Here is a 23,639-nt window from a genome sequence, read left to right on the forward strand (position 1 = left end):
CTATCTGAAGACATATCAATTGAAGTCAGTAAGATTCCAGATCCATCCGCTAAGGAGTTAGCTAAAACTATTGCTGGGGTTAGAACACGGAAAATGATGGAGAAAGGGAGAAGGCATTCATTGGAAGTAAGACTAAAGAACAGGAAGTTTGCTGCTGCTACAGTTGAAAATGAAATAAAAGAAATTGAAAGTTTAATGAAGGACAAAAAGGTAGATGAAGTTGAAGAAGGATATGAACTATTCTTAGATCTATTTGAAGACTTTCAGTGCCACCATAAAAGTTATCGTTTGCTGCTTTGCGATGAAGGAGTTGACAACTATGGGAACAGTCTGAACAGAATTTCCTTCACTTTAAAACTGTAGTAACCCAAAGCATCAGTGAAGCAGTTAAGGACACAATCCTTCCAATTGACAGTGTGTCTCAAAGATCCAGCACCATAACATCAGAAAGAAAAAACAGAGAAGCAAGAACTCAACTTAAAATGAAACAGGAAATATATAGATTACATTTGGAGATAGCGGATTTGGAAGATAAACTCAAATTAGAAAAACTACAGTTGGATTTAAAATTAAAAAGGATTCAAATGCAGCAGCAAACCAAGGTGGATCAAAGTCAGATCGAAGAGGAAATCGCTTCTTTACATGACGAAATAGAGAAGAAATCATTTGCCTCAAAGAAAAGTCTGCATAAAAGAGGGACATGGGATCCGAAACAGTATGGTGTGACAGATGGTTCAGATACTTACCATTCTAGACGTACCTTCATTCAACGCCAGTTAGAGCACTTCAGCCTCAGATTACATCTTACTTACCTGTCAGGGAAGCGACTAGAGAGTATCAAGTATTAGATTCCTCGCCGATTGTAGATCCTCACCCATTCACACAAGAATTGAAGAAACCTAAATGTGAGATTAAGAAGTTTGGTGGCAGCATTTTAGAATACACGAAATTTATGAGGCAATTGAACACAAATGTCCTGAAACTGACAGATGATTTTGAAGAAAAGATGTAGATTTTAAAGTCATGTACTTATGATAAAGCTAATAAAATAGTAGTTGGGTACAGCCATATGGATCCTTAAATAGGATAAAGACGTACCATAGAATATTTTGAATAATTACATGGAGATTCAGAACAGTTAGCTGCTGACTACAGCCATAAAGCTCTGGCATGGCCGATAATTAGAGCTGATGATCCTAAAGGCCTAGATGAATACTTAATGTTCATATGTGAATGTCAACATGCGACGGAGGGAAATAAGCCCTTAGAAGTAATTGAATACTCTGGTAACCTTCAGAAATTGGTTGCAAAGCTTTCATTTTACATTCAGGATAAATGGAGAAACAAATATCAAGAAACTTTATAGGAATTATTTTATCTTTTTAAAGATAAAGTTTGATGACTTAGTAAATTTAGTGAGAAAAGAATCCAAAAAGGTCAATGATCCTGTTTATGGGAAAGATGCCATGAAGACATTAGAATTGGAAAAAAGACACGATAGAATATTTGACAGTAATATTAACAAAAGACTTAGAGTTAGAACACTCAGCATCTAACCGGCAAAGGCCATACCTGGAAGACAGGAGAGGAACGGAACCTGAAAAGAATGTTCAAATCAAACCTTGTTTGTACGGTCATGAAGACCATCCATTGACTAACTGTGATGAATTTAAGAAGCTGAAGTATTTTGACAAAATCAACTTTCTGAAGAAAGAAGGCATGTGCTATGGATGTTTTACATCTGGGCAGATGAAATATGACTGCAGGAGAAAACTAATATGTGATACCTGCCGACTGTTATGCATTATGACAAAGGGAAGAATGAAGATAAGGACAAAATTAGTAAAGGTATCCAGACCAATTTGATTACAGAAAACCAGCAGAGGATACAGTCCCATGCGGGGGCCGGAGGCCAATGTACCCTTGCAAGCATCTCAATCATTGTCAGGGTGAAGAACAGTAAAGGATCTTGTGGTATTAAGACTTATGCATTCATGGATCCAGGAAGTACAGCTAATTTTATAACCAAATCTTTAATGGACAAGTCAGGCGTATCTGGCCGGAAAGACCGGATGGCCCTGGAAACCATGGGGAAACCGTTAGACATCGATACCTACGTTTTGAAGGGACTGGAAATTTGTAGTCTTGATGGATCGAATCCAGTAGAATTAGTCACAGTCTTCAGTAAGGATAAAATCCCTGTTTCTAAATCGGACATTCCAACTCAGACATATCTTAAAGATTTGCCACACTTGGATCACGTTTATTTACCACAAATTGAAGCAGATATTGCAATGCTAATAGGAAATAGAACACCGGGTGCTTACACACCAATTGAAGTTATTGCGGGTCCTTCCAGAGATTGTCCGCATGCTGTTAAAACTGGTTTAGGATGGCTCGTCTGGAATATTGTCCAATGCCACACAGGCCAAAAACCAAGAGGTCTGTAATTTTTATATTGAAAGAGACAAGGATCAAATGGTTGTATCAAACAAAAATAGTAGAATCCCAAAACCTTGAAGATTTGTTTAGAAAATACATTAATACTGAATTCCCAGAGAAAACCATTGATGATGAAAGGGGGCCTTCACTGGAAGATAAGAAGTTTGAAGAATCGGTGAAGAAGTCTATATTATATTCTGATTAATTTGCCATTTCGCAGAAAAGAAATACAGTTATCAAACAACTTTGAAGTAGCCATAGCTCGCTGAAATGGAATTAAGAGAAAATTTTAGTTGAATCGAACTTTTTATGAAGATTACTGTAAATTTATGAACGATATCCTGTGTAATGGTTGTGCTGAAGAAGTACCAACAAGTTTACTAGATAGAGATCATGGTAAAGTGTATTATATTCCACATCACGGTATTTGCGGTTCTAGTGAAAAGAAGAGTATGAAGATTCGCATAGTTTTTGACTGTTCAGCTAAGTTTCGAGGAGTTTCACTGAATGCCCAGACCAAACTTAACAAACAAATTAGTAGGTGTATTGATGAGATTCGGGCAAAAAACGTAGCGATTATGGCAGATGTGAAGTCAATGTTTTTCCAGGTACGAGTTCCAGAAGATGATCGAGATTATCTTAGATTTTACTGGTGGAGAGAGGGGAATTATGAACTTAGTCCGGAAATATTTAGAATGACAGTGCATCTCTTTGGAGCCATATCCTCATCAACATGTGCCAATAGAGCGCCCCTGGGATGGCAGATACAATTAGAAGAAACTTTTATGTTGGTCATTGCTTGAAGTCAACAGACAGCCTGGAAAAGGCCATAACTTCAGCTGAAGTTTTAACTAAACTTTGTAGGATAAGAGGATTCAAACTCACGAAATAGATTAGCAATCATAGAACTGTCCTTGACTCCTTACCAATTGAAGAACAGGCTAAGGAATTGCAGAAAAGGATTTAAGCTATGATGAACTTCCAGTTGGTCATGCCCTAGGCGTAAATTGGTCAGTAGAAAAATATTTATTGGGCTTCGAGATTAACACCCCAGTTTGTCAACCTACAAAAAGAGGAATATTGTCAGTCGTAGGGTCACATTATGACCCTTTGGGATTACCAGCCCTATTTACTCTACCTGCAAAACTGTTCTTACAAGAACTTTGCCAACAGGCCATAGGATGGGATCACGAAATAGAACCAAATCAACTAAATAGATGGAATAGATGCTTAATCAGTTTGCCAGATTTAGAACAACTTTCAACTCCGAGATGTCATAAACCACCGGACTTTGGAGCCATAACAAGGCTTGAACTCCACCACTTTAGCGGTTTTGGGACTATCTCCTATGTTAGACTTGTCAATCAAGAAGGAAGAATACATTGTTCGATTAAAGGACCAATCAACACTGCACTGATAAAGTTCCGGAGATATTTTTGACTGATTCCATTCTTTAGTAGCGTCTTTGAACTCATTTTCGCTACGATGAAATTAGTACCATTATCAGTGAGAATAGTTTTAACTGTAGATCTGCGAGCAATAAAGTGTCTGAAGACATTTATACAGGAGTTGGTGTTCTGGGAATGTGCCACTTCCAGATGTATCGCACGAGTTTGTCAGGCAGGTAAAAATGACACCATATCTCTTCGCTAAACTTCGACCACGTTTAATTTCTATAGGTCCAAAAAAATCTGCTCCCTTTTGGGTAAAAGGAGGACCATTACACTTCAGACGATTGACGGGCAAATCTGCCATCTTTTGCTCAACTACCATTGCTTCATATTTCCTACAGATAGCACATCTTGATACTATGGTCTTTATTGCAAAATTAGCCTTTAATATCCAGTATTTTTGTATCAGTTCAGCTAAAATAGAGTTTTTGCCAAGGTGACCAAGACGTCGATGGATGTAATCTATAATCAGAGATGAAATAAAGAAATTCTTTGGCAATACAATTTGACGTTTAGCGTTCTCTTCAATAGTAGCTAGACTCAATCGACCACCAACTCGGAGTAATCCATTTTTGTAGACTGGATCTAATTTGGTTAATCTGCTACTTCTCTTAATAATCTTTTCCGTATTGTCAGTGTTCTTCAAAATCTGGACCTTTTCAGCATTTTTAAAATATTCATATTGCAAGGGGTTTGGAGTGATTTGTTTGCTTGTATTCTTTAAATTTTCTCTTTCTTGTTTGACTTTCCTCTCCACTAATTTCTTCAATAATTACATAAGGACTAGAATCCATCCTACTGCTTTCCTCAGTTTTGTCCAGCAGGAAAAATAAGTCAAATATTTGTTAGTCGTTGAAACCGATTCATCTAAATTAGTCATGTGAACAGCCCTCTTTACTTCATAGTCATTATCAGGCATCGACATGTTTATGTCTGTTTTTGGCCATTCTTCTTCAGTTCTCCATAAAAACTCTGGTCCTTGTAACCATTTATTACTCTTTGTGCGGTCTTCAATTTTCAACTCTCTACTGGCATAGTCTGCTGGATTAGATGTGGAATCTACCCAATGCAACTGATCAACTCTGGAACCCTCATGAATAATTACCAGTCTATTTGAGATAAAAGTTTGGAATCTGGTTTTGTCGTTCATAATTTACCGAAACACTGACATGCTATCAGTCCAGAAGAAAGTGTCATAAAATCTATAATCCATCTCTTCAGATATCAGTTTGTTCATCTTTACAGCTACAGTAGTCCCAGCCAAGTCTATCCTTGGTATAGTCTTTTTCTAGTCTTCTGCATCCCATTTTGGTGGTATCTGGGAGCGGCAGATACGAACTATCAGAAATATTATTTACTCTATGTTGAAAGAGCAAGTCATAAATTTGGATGATAAGAACTTGTCAACCCTCTTTTGCGAAATAGAGTCAATAATCAACAGCAGACCAATCATACGAAATTCTAATCATCTCCTTTTGTTAAAATTCAACCCTGACTTACCCCCGGGGCTCTTTTAAAGAGATGATTGTTACACCCGACGAAGATGGGGACAAGTACAATACTTGACAAATTTGTTTTGGACCCGCTGGGTGAAAGAATATTTACCAACACTTATTACTTGATAATTTGGCTCACAGAAGTAGTTGGGCCCTCGTATAGTTATTGAAGTTATGACAGACAAGAAAGTTTTTGTGCGATTTGTAAAAGTCAACTCAAACACGACCTCTTTATGGATTGTGCTTAATATTAGAATCAGAAATAATTTTATTATTGAGGTGTTTAGCATTTGACCTTTGTGTTTATGGAATGGGTTATTGTGTCGGTTTTGACCTATACAATTAGGGGACCGCAATGTTGAGGTCAAAAGGCTTAAATATTTGAAAATTGACTGAATAATGTAATATTGTATTTAATCTTGTGCAAAAGTACGTGCAACTTAATTTAGTCGTTTTTCCTTCATAATTAATTTGGAATCCAAGTCCGCGAATTGAACGTTCTCGACACTGATTTTTTAGACACTGGGACAGCAAACAAACTCGGAAACAATCAAGGAAACATTATTAACATTTTCGTGCATCTAATAACTGTAATTATCAAAGTATTTAAGGATTAGAAACTTTAACTGAAAAACCACGTGGTAGACCGGATTATCCGGAACTTATATACCGCCATAGAATTAATCGTATAAGTGATAATATAAAAATTCTATGATGCCTTTGTCTGTGACCTACTTTATTTGTTTATGTTCATTATTCTAGTGTCAAGTGGGCAGTCAATAAGGCGTTGTACAGTTGATTTGAAACCTTGTTGAATTTGAAGGTTCTGTGCAGTGGCTTGATCTGTTTACATTTCCCTTCATAATTCTGCATCTCAGAATATCCTTAGTTGTGTCTTTGCATGTGGAAATTAGTTAAGTACCACTTACTTACATGTAGGATATGGGTTATTATTTTAATAGTGTGCTTATTATGTCAAACTTTGTATTTTTTAGTAAATCAATCAATGAATAATAAGTCAATCATAAAGCAGTAGATTGAGAATGTCATTAAACTGGGAAGAACATATTAATAGAGAATTAAAGAATATTAATGTTGTATAAGAACATTCCTGTGATTATAGTATACATGTCCTGTATGGTGTATAGTTGAAGTTGAGAAAATTAAAGATAGATACATTGTACTGGACCCTTTAGAATATTGTGATCACACTGTTTTACATCTGTTTTGTCACCAAGAAATATGGTATCAGTGCAGGTGCCGTGTTCAAGCAAGGATGTGAAATCATGGAAGAATGAAGAAAAGGGAACATGATTCTTCTTAGATACGGGGGTCAATATATGCACACTGAGGAGAAAGATCTTGACAAATGTCGAATATGTAGATTTAGTTCTTGAGAGAATGGAAATTCACTGAAGTGCTGTTATTTTAACTCAAGTTTTAAATCAAGTCAGTGTTAATGTAAAGGGTACTCAAAATCTACTTAGTTCCGGTAAATTACTTAGGCTAAAATCAATGTAAACTCAGCCTTATTTTGAAAAACAGGTAAATGATCTGCTTGCTTTCCGAGCTAGCACACTAATCCTGATTATCACTTCTATTCAGTCCTTGACAAAAATATTCTGGGTTCGAGATCCTGGCGTAGGCCGAGAAGAACTTTGAATTTTTTAAGCTCATTTATGTCAGGGCTGAAAAAGAAATTTTGTCTTGTCGTTCAGATGGTACCAAAATATGAGCTCCAACTGTGTACAAAATAACCCTCTAGAGTTTGAATGCGATGACATGTGACCATAGAAAAAATAAGTGTAATTTAGTCTCAAAATGAAGTTAGGTGATGACTAGGCATTCCATTCCATTACATTCTTGGTTTTCATAAATCCATCAACAGATTATTCTATCATGAACCCTTGTATTGAGAACTTGCGTACATTTTAATAGTCTAATGACATTCAAGATTTACCGCAGTTATTTGTTTTGCAGGCTTCATCCGCTAGCCCACCATACTCACCATCTAACTTGCCTTTAAAATAATAATATGGGCTTATGACTGTTCAATATAGGGAATTTTATTTACTCTTGTATCTCTAGTATCCCAATAACGTTTTTTTATGGGTAGGTATAGCATTTAGTAATCGAAAAAGCAAAAAGTCACAATATCCCACACTACTGGGGCCTTATTCATGAAACTTTAAATTAAAATATTTTAGGGATATAGCCTTTTCAAAACTGAATAGAACCATGGATTATGGTATTTAAATAGTACTAGGGTTTGGAGAACAGACTGCAAATATACCAAAGCATTATCGTCTTACCAAAGGTATATTCAAATTCGCACATTTTCCCGTAGTATTCTGGAAGACAGTTACATTTAAAATCTCCATTTTCTAATTTGATACATGTTCCATTATACAAACAGGGATTGCCATAACATTTATCTGTATAAATATCAAAATAAAAACAAAGGTGGTAAAATCTTGAAAATATTAGCCATAAATGTACAATATTAAAGACAATGATACTAGAATTAAAGAAAGTATACTTGTTCCGTAAAATTTGATAAAGCTGAACTGCAGGTTAATCATATCCATAAAAAAAATTGGCAAATTGTACTGACTTGGAAATTCCAAGCAAGGAGTAAATTATGGTCTGATATTTACACCACTGATTTAAAACTACAGAGGTATTACCACAAGGATGAGATATATTTTGTCTAACCTGGATATGATGTGGTTGTTGTTTTATTTGCGGCAGTATCCGACCCAAATAAAACCGCTTCTGAAAAAAGACAGACATTTACAGGAGATTAAACCTCTTCGATTTAAGTAAATATATTCTTCACAAGTGTTTTAGTATCCGTAAAAATTAGTCATAATTTAAACTTCAGGAAAATATAATATTCACTTTAAAGTTTAAGTAAAACAAGCAATTGCCATGCAAGATACGTCCACATTTTGTAAGAGATGGACAGGGAACAAGCTAGAAAAGCGATAAGGGGCCATAATCCGGGAAGCTATGCTCTGAAATGCACGAATATCGAAAAGAGCAGCCATTTTGTCGATTTTCCTGAAATTTGAACTCCACCTTCTTTTTAAAATTAGATAATAATTGTGACTTGTACAGGGTCCACATTCTACAAAGGTGATTTTTCGTACAATCAGGGGCTATAATCCAGGAAATTATGCTCTGATATGCGCGAATATCGAAATGAACCTAGGTCTTTGGAATATAAACATACATTTTAAGATTCATCAAATTCGGATAAAAATTGTGACTTATAGAGGGTCCACAACTTTTGGTATTACATATACTCTCCAGGAAAAGATTCCAATTTAAACTACATGTACACTTTCTTAGCCATATTTGTTAGTTTTTATGCCTTTATCTACAATATATTGGATATAGATAGATAGATCTATAATAGAGGATACTCTTCAAAAAAAAAAGGTAGGAGATATTCAGAAACAATACAAAACTGCGGAAATGCACTGCTGTTTCTATTAGAGGTAACCAGTGTATGTTAATAACAGGCCAATTGCCTACACATGAACGCAAACAGTTCATTTGGGCGGCTTATCTGACGGCCCCATTTCACTCGCAAAGAGATACACTGTCAAAAGTAAAAATGGACGTTTTTGATTTCTGTCTTAATAATGAGTAATTGCACCACCAATCCGCAGACATTCAGCAATTCGTCGTGGCATGCTCCTAATCAACCGCCCAATCACGATTTGAGGCAATCTGACCAACTCCTCTTGCAGTGCCACTGCCAATTCTTGCAGTGTTGTCGGTTGACGTTGACGTCGATGAACACGTCTCCCGATCACGTCCCAGGGGAAGGTCAGGACTCATGGCTGGCCAAGGCATTTGGACAATATGGTGACGTTGGAGGTAGTCATTCACGACACGAGCGCGGTGGACACGGACATTATCATCTTGAAAGATGAAACGTCGACCTGCACGTTGAGCAAAGGGCAGAACTATCGGTGGCAGGATGTGGTCACGGTAGTACAAACCAGTGACCCTTCCTTGAACAATATGCAAGTCCGTTCTGCCAGTCATGGTGATTCCTCCCCACACCATAAAAGACCCACACCCGAATCTGTCATGATGTCTGACGTTAACGTTAGCATGACGCTCATTTACACGCCTCCAAACGGGAGCACGCCTATCGGTGAAATCCAGAGTACATCTGGACTCATCTGAGAACATTACACGCGCCCATCGACGATTACCCCAATTTCTACGCTGCCTAAACCATTGACGCCTGTTTGCTATGTGCTGGCGAGTTAATGGAGGCACAACACGCGGTCGTCGCGCATGCAAATGGGCTGCATGTAGCCGATTTCTAATCGTTTGGGGGGTAACTCGAATTCCTGTAACTTGGAACAAGTTAACAGAAAGCTAATTGGCCGTTTGTCCTCGATTTCGCAGGGCCTGTGTACAAATGTATCGATCCTGGGCTTGTGTAGTAGCTCTGGGACGACCTGAACGAGGTCTATTATCAGCATTGTGTATTTGTTAGTACCGGTTCCACAGTCTGCTGATCACAGACTGTTGACACATCAAGCATGTTGGCTACTGCTCGCTGTGTAGACCCCCTTTGAAGTATGCCAATAGCACGTAGACGTTCATCATGTTGAAGACGTATCAATGCAAATTAAACGTAACACACTAAAGCAAAGATACGCTAAATAGTAAATTTTATGCAAGAACCGATAGGAAAGCAAACATGGATAGAATAAACCAGCACGCGGTAGTTTTCATCAACCCTTCCTTGAAGTGTCAAATTTGAAAATGAACCCCTCCCACGTGTATGGCGCTATTGCGTGTCATCTGTGAACATACTCTCAAAGCATGTCAAGTGTCCATGACTATTTATCATATCACAACCTGCATAGGTATTTGCATTTCAATATCCCCTACTTTTTTTTGAAGAGTATATTTTTACACTATTTGCGTTCAAGGGGCGGTCATTTTGTCGGGCAGTTTCAGTCCGATTATTACCAAATTCGAACTCAATCATCATCAAGGTGTAACGGTGATATGTTTAAATGATTTTTAAAATCGGATAAAAATTGTGACCTCTAGTCTGACCTATAAAGGGTCCACAAGCTAAAATCGCGATATATTCGTACAATTAGGAGCCATAAGCCAGAAACGTACGGTCCGACATGCGTGAATATCAACAGGAACTAAGATCTTTGGGACATAAACATTTCATCAAAATCGGATCAAAATTGTGACCGCTAGAGGATCCACAACCTTGATATTACATACTATAACACTACTTGCGTACATAATGCGGCCATTTTGTGCGGCAGTTTCGGTCCGATTTTCACGAAATTCGAACTCAATCATCATTACGGTGAAACAGTGATATATTTGGACGGTTTTTTTTTTAAATCGGATAAGATTTGTGACCTTTAGGGAGACCACAATCTAAAAACGCGTTTTTCCGTACAATCAGGGGCCATAATTCAGAACGTTGCGGTCCGATATGCGCAAACATGGTTATAAACATACATTTCAACTTTCCTCTAAATCGGAAAAAAAATGTGACATCTAGAGTGCCCACCAGCTAAAAACGCGTTTTTTCGTATAATCAGTGGTCATAATCCATGATGTTTAGATCTGATACATGCCCATATCGAGAGGAACCGAGATCTTTTGGAGATAAGCCTATATTTCAAGTGTCTTCAAAATCGGATAAGAATTGTGGCCTGTAGGGTGTCCACACACAAATTGTGGACCGACAGGGGCGACGGCAATATACGCCCACATGAAAATGTGATTTTGTACAATCAGAAGCCATAGTCCATGCCAATATCGACAGGAACCGAGATCTTTGGCATAATAACCTATATTTCAAGTTTCGTCAAAATCGGATAAAAATTGTGACCTGTAGAGTGTCCACAAACAAAATGTGAACAGACACATATTGATCAATCCTACACTATAGCCATCCAAAGTCACTTCTATAACAGAACGTCAGTCTGCTACCAGAGAATAACAAGTTTGTTTCCATCGAGGCCAACAGTAACTTAAATTCGACCATCTCTTGCTAAAGTTATGACCATTAAAAGTTTACACTGGTTTCTATTCATATTGATATATATTTTTAACAATCTGGCGTCTTGTACCTTTAATTACATGATCAACTTACGTGGAAGTATTTCACAGTTTTTACCAGTGTAATCCATCATACAGGAACAGGTATAGGTCGATCCTTCGCGCATACAACTTCCATTATTTAAACATGGATTATTAAAACACGGATCTGTGATATAAAATCAATAATATCAAAACAAACTTTAGATTTAAACACAGTTCACTTAAGCTTACCATCTTCATTAGCCCAGTCGGAGCATAACAGTAGGACGTTAAACGCATTTCATTTCATTTCACTTAAGCTGAAGTCGTACTTTATTACAATATGAAGAGCTAAGTTTATAAGAAGATACAAACAAACGGTTGCCATACAAGATACTATCATATTTTGCAAGAGAAGGACAGAGAATGCGCTAAAAAAAAGGTAGGTTGCCAGGCAACGAAACATACGCCCACAGCAACTAAATCGTCATGAGTTGTCGCTTATTTTTACTTCTGTTGGCAATGGAACATTTATAATATGTATAATATATATTTAAAATCTGATTAAGAGTAACAACTCATTAAGTAATTATCAGAAAATCATTAGAATTTGTTTGGTCCATGCTAACGTTTAGTATACAAAACATTTAATACCATAGATTTAGCTGTTCAAATTACCAAAAATCATTGAAAATCAATATACTTGTTCGTCTGAAGACCCTAAATCCACAAGATGTTTTAAAGTCATCAAGGGTCATAACTCTTGCAGTAATTATCGGAAATCGTTGAAAATCAACAGGTTTCTTCGTCTCATGACCTTAAAGTGTCACTACAGACCCGTGACTGTACAGCGCAGTGGACGCTTACGGTTAGCCCCCGGATACATTCACTTTTTTTGAATTGTCTGTCTGTTTGTGTTTTCCTGAGTATGATGCCTTGTCCGTGTATTTGTTTTTGTGTAAATTTTGTATCGTGCAGTCCCCCTGCACTTACTATTAGAGCATCTACAAGATATTTCAAAGTTATCAAACTCCATAACTCTGGCAGTAATTATCAGAAGTCGTTGAAAATCAATAGGTTTATTCGTCCGATGACCTTAAATACTGTGAATAAATTTAAAGTCATCGGATATTAGAGCGTCCACATGATTTTACAAAGTGATCAAGGACTATAACTGTGGCAGTAATTATCGGACATCGTTGAAAATCAATCGGATTCTCCGTTTCATGACGTTGAACACTTTGTATAAATATAAAGTCAATCGGATACTAACTTTAGCCTCTAGAGCGTCCACAAGATTTTTCAATCAAGGGCAATAACTCTTGCGGTAATTACTGGAAATCGATGAAAATCAACGGGACTCTTCGTCGCATGACCTTCAACTCTGTGTATATATTTAAAGTCAATCGGATATTAACTATAGCCTCTAGAGCGTCCACAAAATTTTTCAAAGTGATCAAGGGCCATAACTCTGGCAGTAATTATCGGAAATCGGTGAAAATCAATAGACTTCTTCGTCTCGTGACCTTAAACACTGTGCATAAATTTAAAGTCAATCGGATATTAATTTTAGCCTCTAGAGCGCCCACAAGCAATTGTGGCCGACGGACGGACGGACGGAGGGAGTCGACGCAAAATATACGACCACATTTCAATGTTGGAGTATAAAAAAAGCGATTTTTTTGCACAAACAGGGGCCATAATCCAGGAAGCTACGGTCCGATATTCACGAATATTGAAAGGAACCGAGATCTTTGGGATTTAAACATACATTTTAAGTTTGATCAAAATCTCTAAAGGGTCCACAACCTTGGTATTACATGTACATACTTTTACACTATTTGTGTACAAGAAGCAGCAATTTTGTTTCAGTCCGATTTCCACAATCGGATGGAAATTGTGACCTATAGAGAGTCCAAAAGCTAAAATCGCGTTTTTTCGTACAGTCATACCAATTTTGGTATGCTTTTCACGAAATTTGAACTCAACCATCATAAGGGTGTAACGGTGATATATTTAAAAGTATATATATATATATATATATATATGAAAAGCTAAAGATAACTACTCTTAGGTATTAGATACACAAAAATATAAAATTTTTTGAAAAAAGAACTACATTATTTGTCGATTACTAGCACTTTCGCTTATTTTATTAAGCTCTTCAGATAATCACAATTTTGGTAATACAATAATGATTATGACGTCATAGCGTCATAGTAACACAGAGGGAACATAACTTTAATATCAATTCAGAGAACAATAACTAGGCCTATATACAATGTAATTTATTCAATTTTGCATTTAAAGCTGGCCGATATTTCTCAATAAAATATGCCTCTTTGGCTTCTAATAAATCATTATTATTGCTATTAAGCTTGTACATCGGAAAAACGCTAAATTTGCAACCACCACAAACATATATATGTGCACTAAGGGGGATCATCCTATAATGTGGATTGAGTATATGATGTCGATGGAGGTTCATCCTTGTCTTTAGCATACTTATAGTTTTTCCAATGTACCGTCTATTACAGCCTGAACAAACAATCACATATATGACATAACTGGTTTTACAGTTCATGGGTTGCTTAATATGAAAGAATTTGTTATCGGCGATTTGGATTGAGGAGCCCTTCATTATTATTTTACAGGTCTTGCAATTTATTTCTCCACATTCACTTACCACCGGTGTATCTGGACTACTATCAAATTTTGAAGATGTTAAGAATTTAGCTAGATTTCGTGGCTGTTTAAGACTGTTAATAATCTTAGTTTTAGACAAAACTTTTGACATAACCTCACTATTCTTAAGGATGTGTAAATTATTTTTTATCAAAGACTTCCCATCTTCTTGTGAAGGGTTAAATGTAGTGACCAAAGCAACATTTAGCTTTTCGCATGCTGAGGATGTTCTTGGTAGTCTTAATTTTGTCTGATCTAGACTTAAGGCCCGAATCGTTGCATCTTCTATGAGACCTAGAGGATATTCTTGTTTCAATAAGAATGTTTTTAATTCCTCTAGTCGCTTAACTTTGACAAGCGGGTTGGAAACAATGGTACATACTCTTCTAGCTAAATTATATGGTATGTTCCGTTTGGTATGAGAAGGATGACAAGAGTGAAAGTTTAGATATTGGTGGGTATCTGTTTGTTTGTAATAAAGATCCGTTTCAATCACCCCTTTTGGTAACAGATTAAAGGTTACGTCCAAAAAGTTTAATGATGTTGGGCTAAAATCTATAGTGAATGTGATATTAGTGTCCAACTCGTTCAATAATTTATGTAATTTGGAGATAACTGCCATATCTGCTTTAAGTATTGTAACGCGGTCATCCAGGAAGCGAAACCACAGTGTTTTTATCATGTCACTGAATTCTCTATCAAACTCAATAGCAACCCTCTCATACCAAATCTCTTCTAAATATCCTAAAGATAAAGTTGCATAGGTGGGGCCAACTTTAGTACCCATGGCCACACCTTTAATCTGTGAATAATAATTATTATCGAAATAAAAAATATTGTTAGACACAACTAAGTCCAAAGCTTCCAGGATAAATGATTTAGTGAAGCGTTTTGATAGTAACTCAGGATATGTGTCAATCCAATATCCAATCGCTTTCAATCCTAGATTTCTATCTATGTTGTTGTAGAGGCTGACCACGTCGAAGCTTATTAGTGTGCTTCCAGGTTCAACCTCTTCCGGTAGATGATGAAGAAAATCTATGTCGTCGCGAAGGAAGCTTTTGACTTTGGTGCAAAATGGTTTTAATATGATGTCAATGAAGTTGCTTAAGCGTTGAGTACTACTAGTTGGCCCCCCTACAATTGGCCTAAAGGTTAAATCACGCGGATTGCGAATGTTAACAACTTCGTTTTTTGTAATTTTAACAGCTTCTTGAATAGTCTTGCTTTTATGGATCTTTGGCAATCCATAAAAATAGGCAGTGGAAGGTTGAAAATTACACAAGTAATCTTCTTCTTGTTTGTGAAGTATGTTTGTATGTGCACCAATAAAGTTTTGAATTTTTCGTAGAATCATATCGTTAGCTTTTAGTGAAGATTCTGCGTAATATTCCTTGTTGGAAAGCATTTTTGATATGTTCTCTTTATAAAATGAGGTATCCATAACCACTATAGCACCACCCTTGTCAGCCTTTTTTATAATTATATCAGAGCTATTTTTCAAGGCATTCAAAGCTTTTTTGTGATCAAAATTAAGATTTGATTTGAATGTTTTATTTTGGACTTGGTGCGTTGATGTAGTGGTGATGAATTTATCAAGAAAAATATCCTGTCCAGCACGTGGTGTGAGGGTAGATATGTTCCGTACTAAATATTCTGGTTCTGATTGCCTTGATTCATCTAAATTGGAGTCGTCTTTATGAAAATGATGTTGTAGTTTTAATTTTCTACAAAAATTTGACAGCTCAGACTTTAAAGTACATGTGTCACTTCGTGGTGTAGGGGTGAACTTTAAGCCTTTATGGAGCAAAGAAATTTCCTTGTTGTTTAATGTGACACTATTTAAATTGGCGACTGTTGGATCATTTTTATCTTTTATTAGTTTTTGTATCGAGTTTTCATTCTCAGGCCTCGATCTAAAAAATGGTCATTTTCCATCATGTATTCTACCGTCCTCGTTTTTGGACAGTTAGATTCACTAAAGCCTCTTTCTCGTCGTTCAGAAAAATAATTCTGTTCTCCATACCGACGTGGACGCCTGACCTCTGTCCATTCATTATACTTGTTATTAAAAGTATTGCTTTGAGGTGATTTTCGCTGCTTAGACGTTCTTTGTGGTGACCTTCTCTCTGGTGATCTTCTCTGTGGTGATAGTCTCCTCCTTGACCTTGGAGAGTTGGGGTGATCTACATAAAAGTGGTCCACGGGCGTTCGATTTTCCCTTTGTTGTGGTCGGATATCTTGATTATTTTTCTTCCTTTGACGTTTTTGATCAGGTCGTGGCCCTTTTGTAGGTTTACGTGTCTGATCTTCAAGACAAATTTTTGGGAAACTTAAATTTATCATTCCCATATTTTGTCTCGTAACCATCAAGCCAGTCCTGCTTTTTACCCCACTCTTTTATTGCAGATGTTTCTGCTGCTAAACAATCTTCTCTCCATTCATTGTTTAACAGTTCTAACATATGTTCATTAAGAGCATTTTCATAGAAAAGCTCAGTCATTTCTTGATCCACCGCTTTCCATTTCTTTTCAAAAGATTCCGCATTGATCTTCATGGATCCGATCTGTGTATTAAACTTGTACACTGCAAGTTTATATCTGAGTTGGATTATGTCTTCAGAATGACCAGGCACGGGTGTTATTTGAAATTTTAAGGGAAGCAGTGGATTGTCCCTCTTAACCCATTCTTCATAGATGTTGGCTTGAGTTTGTGTATGGTGATGTTTGGCAAACCATTTTTTGCGGTCTAGCTTTTTAATGTTCCAGATTTTCTGGATCTTAAGCTTTATCGCTTCTACTTCTTCCAACTCTGAACGATGGTTTCCTGGAGTTACTGGTTCTGTCTCCGTTGTCAAGTGAACTGATGGGCGGATTTGTTTTATTATGTCGTCCAATTTATTGACGATGGTATAAACATTTCTCTCACCTGTAGGCCCGTGGACCAATCTTATGTAGATCACCCCAACTCTCCAAGGTCAATGAGGAGACTATCACCACAGAGAACATCACCAGAGAGAAGGTCACCACAAAGAACGTCTAAGCAGCGAAAATCACCTCAAAGCAATACTTTTAATAACAAGTATAATGAATGGACAGAGGTCAGACGTCCACGTCGGTATGGAGAACAAAATTATTTTTCTGAACGACGAGAAAAAGGTTTTAGTGAATCTAACTGTCCAAAAACGAGGAAGGTAGAATACATGATGGAAAATGACCATTTTTTAGATCGAGGCCTGAGAATGAAAACTCGATACAAAAACTAATAAAAGATAAAAATGATCCAACAGTCGTCAATTTAAGTAGTGTCACATTAAACAACAAGGAAATTTCTTTGCTCCATAAAGGCTTAAAGTTCTCCCCTACACCACGAAGTGACACGTGTACTTTAAAGTCTGAGCTGTCAAATTTTTGTAGAAAATAAAGACTACAACATCATTTTCATAAAGACGACTCCAATTTAGATGAATCAAGGCAATCAGAACCAGAATATTTAGTACGGAACAAATCTACCTTCACACCACGTGCTGGACAGGATATTTTTCTTAATAAATTCATCACCACTATATCAACGCACCAAGTCCAAAATAAAACATTCAAATCAAATCTTAATAAGGATCACAAAGAAGCTTTGAATGCCTTGAAAAATAGCTCTGATATAATTATAAAAAAGGCTGACAAGGGTGGTGCTATAGTGGTTATGGATACCTCATTTTATAAAGAGAACATATCAAAAATGCTTTCCAACAAGGAATATTACGCAGAATCTTCACTAAAAACTAACGATATGATTCTACGAAAAATTCAAAACTTTATTGGTGCACATACAAACATACTTCACAAACAAGAAGAAGATTACTTGTGTAATTTTCAACCTTCCACTGCCTATTTTTATGGATTGCCAAAGATCCATAAAAGCAAGACTATTCAAGAAGCTGTTAAAATTACAAAAAACGAAGTTGTTAACATTCGCAATCCGCGTGATTTAACCTTTAGGCCAATTGTAGGGGGGGGGGGGCAACTAGTAGTACTCAACGCTTAAGCAACTTCATTGACATCATTTTAAAAAAAACATTTTGCACCAAAGTCAAAAGCTTCCTTCGCGACGACATAGATTTTCTTCATCATCTACCGGAAGAGGTTGAATCTGGAAGCACACTAATAAGCTTCGACGTGGTCAACCTCTACAACAACATAGATAGAAATCTAGGATTGAAAGCGATTGGATATTGGATTCACACATATCCTGAGTTACTATCAAAACGCTTCACTAAATCATTTATCCTGGAAGCTTTGGACTTAGTTGTGTCTAACAATATTTTTTATTTCGATAATAATTATTATTCACAGATTAAAGGTGTGGCCATGGGTACTAAAGTTGGCCCCACCTATGCAACTTTATCTTTAGGATATTTAGAAGAGATTTGGTATGAGAGGGTTGCTATTGAGTTTGATAGAGAATTCAGTGACATGATAAAAACACTGTGGTTTCGCTTCCTGGATGACTGCGTTACAATACTTACAATACCCGCTTGTCAAAGTTAAGCGACTAGAGGAATTAAAAACATTCTTATTGAAACAAGAATATCCTCTAGGTCTCATAGAAGATGCAACGATTCGGGCCTTAAGTCTAGATCAGACAAAATTAAGACTACCAAGAACATCCTCAGCATGCGAAAATCTAAATGTTGCTTTGGTCACTACATTTAACCCTTCACAAGAAGATGGGAAGTCTTTGATAAAATATAATTTACACATCCTTAAGAATAGTGAGGTTATGTCAAAAATTTTGTCTAAAACTAAGATTATTAACAGTCTTAAACAGCCACGAAATCTAGCTAAATTCTTAACATCTTCAAAATTTGATAGTAGTCCAGATACACCGGTGGTAAGTGAATGTGGAGAAACAAATTGCAAGACCTGTAAAATAATAATGAAGGGCTCCTCAATCATCACCGATAACAAATTCTTTCATATTAAGCAACCCATGAACTGTAAAACCAGTTATGTCATATATGTGATTGTTTGTTCAGGCTGTAATAGACGGTACATTGGAAAAACTATAAGTATGCTAAAGACAAGGATGAACCTCCATCGACATCATATACTCAATCCACATTATAGGATGATCCCCCTTAGTGCACATATAGATGTTTGTGGTGGTTGCAAATTTAGCGTTTTTCCGATGTACAAGCTTAATAGCAATAATAATGATTTATTAGAAGCCAAAGAGGCATATTTTATTGAGAAATATCGGCCAGCTTTAAATGCAAAATTGTATTAATTTCATTGTATATAGGCCTAGTTATTGTTCTCTGATTTGATATTAAAGTTATGTTTCCTCTGTGTTACTATGACGCTATGACGTCATAATCATTATTGTATTACCAAAATGTTGATTATCTGAAGAGCTTAATAAAATAAGCGAAAGTGCTAGTAATCGACAAATAATGTAGTTCTTTTTTCAAAAACTTTTATATTTTTGTGTATCTAATACCTAAGAGTAGTTATCTTATCCGCTTATCCGCCACTAATCGACATCAGATTAACCTTTTTAGGACCCAAATCAAAGACGTTTAGCTGCTTTAAAATCAGAAATACAATAACTTCACTCAAAAGCATTTTGCTCCACCATTTACAATGTTCAGGTCAATATGAATATTTAGTATATACATGTAATAAATATCGATCACAGTCGATCCTTACCCATGTTCAAAATTTAAAATACAGTAGATGAATTCGGCAAAATCAAGTGACACTTTTCTATATAAGTAATGGGTGTTTTTAGTAAAAGTATAATAATTATTTTGTTAGTAGAATAGCAAAGAAAATAACATGTATTTCAGTCATTATAGCAACTAATAATAAAAATAATATATTTTGAGGGATATATAAATTGTCAGCATAATTAGATATGTTAGTATAAGCAAATGGTGCTTTTCAATTTAAACTACTCTTTCTTAGCCATATTTGTTAGTTTTTATGCCTTTATCTACAATATATTGGATATTTTAGATAGATCTATAATAGAGGATACTCTTCAAAAAAAGTAGAGGATATTCAGAAACAATACAAAACTGCGAAAATGCACTGCTGTTTCTATTAGAGGTAACCAATCAGTGTATGTTAATAACAGGCCAATTGCCTACACATGAACGCAAACAGTTCATTTGGGCGGCTTATCTGACGGCCCCATTTCACTCGCACAGAGATACACATGTCAAAAGTGAAAATGGACGTATTTGATTTCTGTCTTAATAATGAGTAATTGCTCCACCAATCCTCAGACATTCAGCAATTCGTCGTGGCATGCTCCTAATCAACCGTCCAATCACGATTTGAGGCAATTTGACCCACTCCTCTTGCAGTGCCACGGCCAATTCTTGCAGTGTTGTCGGTTGACGTTGATGTCGACTATGGAAGCCTATAACTACCATTCATAATTTCTACTTTTCGCCTCTTCAAAACACGAAAGTCGAAAAGTCGAAAAGTAGAAGTTACGACAAAATGTGAGGCGACAACACGCTATGCAAGCCAAAGTCAACTCGAAAATAGGAAATTAAGAAATAACACACAGCGACAATAGCGCCCCTCGTTTTTTTCCTTATTTCTTATTTTCGACTTGCATTTTGACTTGTATACCGTCTTGTCGACTTTCGACTTAGTCATATTTTTGTATTGATTGATGTCAGTAAGAAGGCACCAACACGCTATACAAGCCAAAATGCAACTCGAAAATAGGAAATTAAAGGACAATATTGGTGCCAGACATTATCACATATGTGATAGAACTGGTTAAACACGTTCCAAATATTATTTAATCACAGAGATCATTGCTACGATAGATGAGTAATCAATGTTTCAACAATAGGAAGTGACTAACGCAAAAGGAAAACACGAGTTATCCCTTTATATAACTGAATGAAGTGACGGGTGATAACAGATACATGGGCGAATTTCTGCTCACTAATAATTCCTTCGAAGACCAAAAGTTGTTGTATGGGACTGTGAACGGATATCTGACAATTCAAAAACAAAATTGACTCTCACTAGATAAGAGAACATGAAAGAAAAATAGAAAAAATCCGTGCATTACCATGTTTTTATAAACTATAGAATGAATAAACACCCGTGAATGTACGGACTGTTTCTATTTTTCTCGTGTTCTCTTATCTAATGACATGCAATTACTTTTTTGAATTGTCAGATATATTCTTACAGTCTCATATAACAACTTTTGGTCTTCGAAGGAATTTTTAGTGAGCAGAAATTCGCCCATGTATCTGTTATCACACGTCACTTCAGCCAGTTATATAGAGGGATAACTCGTGTTTTCCTTTTGCGTTCGTCACTTCCTATTGTTGAAACATTGATTATTCATCTATCGTAGCAATGATCTCTGTGATAAAATAATATTTGGAACGTGTTTAACCAGTTCTATCACATATGTGATAATGACTGGCACCAATATTGTCCTTTAAGAAATAACACACAGCGATAATAGCGTCCCTCGTTTTTTCCTAATTTCTTATTTTCGACTTGCATTTTGACTTGTATACCGTCTTGTCGACTTTCGACTTAGTCATATTTTTGTATTTTATTGATGTCAGTAAGAAGGCGCCAACACATATACCAAGCCAAAATGCAACTCGAAAAGTAGAAATTAGGAAATTAACACACCACGCTATTAGCGACTTTTCGACTTTCGCCTCGGAAGTTGTTGTAGTCTCAGTTTTCCAGGTCGCATTTGAATACGTGCAATCAGGGCTCACACTGTATTTCATTCTTTTCCGTCAAAATGGATAATAATATTTATATAAAAAAAATGTCAATATTTTTTTCCGCCAACTGGGATATTTTATCTGCCAAAAACGTCTGATAAAAAAAACCCCAAAAAAACACCTTAGGCTACATCAATTTAATTTATTATATAGGCCTATTATAAAACAAATTACCCGTACCGATATATACAATATACAACAACATACATGGGGATTGGGTGGTCTAGTGGTTTAACACGTGCGCGTGAAATCACAAGCTCTGATATTGATTCAAGTGGTGTGGTTTCGATTCCCCTCTTAAACATGACAAGGGAGTAGGGTCGCTTGTCCAACCTTGTGGGTTTTCTCCGAATACGTGCAAACGAATTATTGAAATGATTTAGTTTGCAACGAGTGGATGTTAAGCCAGTCTGGAGGTCGGGTGTTCGATCCCTGCATTGGTCGAGAAAGTTCATCCAGTTGCATTTTGTTTGGTGTGCGTGTTGGCACCTTCTTACTAACATCAATAAATAAAAAAATATGTCGACAAGACGGTATACAAGCCAAAATGCAAGTCGAAAAAAAAATTGGGAAAAAACGAGGGGCGCTATTATCGCTGTGTGTTATTTCTTAATTTCCTATTTTCGAGTTGATTTTGGCATGTATAGCGTGTTGTCGCCTCACATTTTGTCGTAACTTCTACTTTTCGACTTTTCGACTTTCATGTTTTGAAGAGGCGAAAAGTAGAAATTATGAATGGTAGTTATAGGCTTCCATAGTCGACAAACACGTCTCCCGATCATGTCCTAGACATGCTCTACAGGGGAAAAATCAGGGCTCATGGCTGGCCAAGGCATATGGACAATATGGTGACGCTGGAGGTAGTCATTAACGACACGAGCGCGGTGGGCACGGGCATTATCATCTTGAAAGATGAAACGTCGACCTGCACGTTGAGCAAAGGGCAGAACTATCGGTGCCAGGATGTGATCACGGTAGTACACACCAGTGACCCTTCCTTGAACAATATGCAAGTCCGTTCTGCCAGTCAAGGTGATTCTTCCCCGCGCCATAACAGACCCACTCCCGAATCTGCCATGCTGTCTGACGTTAACGTTAGCAGGACTCTTATTTACACGCCTCCAAACGCGAGCACGCCAATCGGTGAAATCCAGAATAAATCTGGACTCATCTGAAAACATTACACGCGCCCATCAACGATTACCCAAATGTCTACGCTGATTATACCATTGACGCCTGTTTGTCATGTGCTGGTTAGTTAATGGAGGCACAACACGCGGTCGTCACGCATGCTAATGGGCTGCATGTAGCCGATTTCTAATCGTTTGGGGTGTAACTCGAATTCCTGTAATTTGATACAAGTTTACAGAAAGCTGATTGGCCGTTTGTCCTCGATTTCGCAGGACCTGTGTACGAATGTATCGATCCTGGGCTTGTGTAGTGGATCTAGAACGACTAGAACGAGGTCTATCATCAACATTGTGTGTTTGTTGGTACCGTTTCCACAGTCTGCTGATCACAGACTGTGACACATTAAGCATGTTGCCTACTGCTCGCTGTGTAGAACCCATTTGAAGCATGCCAATAGCACGTAGACGTTCATCATGGTGAAGACGTCCCATTGCAAATTAAACGTAACACACTAAAGCAAAGATACGCTAAACAGTAAATCTTATGCATGTACCGATAGGAAAG

At 36.8% G+C, this 23,639-nt stretch overlaps 1 protein-coding gene across 2 annotated transcripts in view; it reads right to left on the reverse strand.

The window, feature by feature from the left end:
- LOC126808776 (neurogenic locus Notch protein) overlaps positions 1 to 23,639 on the reverse strand; it is a 429,826-nt gene that overhangs the window by 333,162 nt on the left and 73,025 nt on the right. For both annotated transcript variants that reach the window (XM_056102639.1, XM_050533742.2), the window contains exons 3-5: positions 11,553 to 11,666; positions 8,105 to 8,164; positions 7,702 to 7,824 (exon numbers count right to left, since the gene is read on the reverse strand). In XM_056102639.1, the coding sequence (XP_055958614.1) occupies positions 7,702 to 7,824; positions 8,105 to 8,164; positions 11,553 to 11,666 (297 nt within the window). The remainder of the gene's footprint in view (positions 1 to 7,701; positions 7,825 to 8,104; positions 8,165 to 11,552; positions 11,667 to 23,639) is intronic.

Source organism: Patella vulgata, chromosome 1 (genome assembly GCF_932274485.2).
Source record: "Patella vulgata chromosome 1, xgPatVulg1.2, whole genome shotgun sequence".
Taxonomy (NCBI): domain Eukaryota; kingdom Metazoa; phylum Mollusca; class Gastropoda; family Patellidae; genus Patella; species Patella vulgata.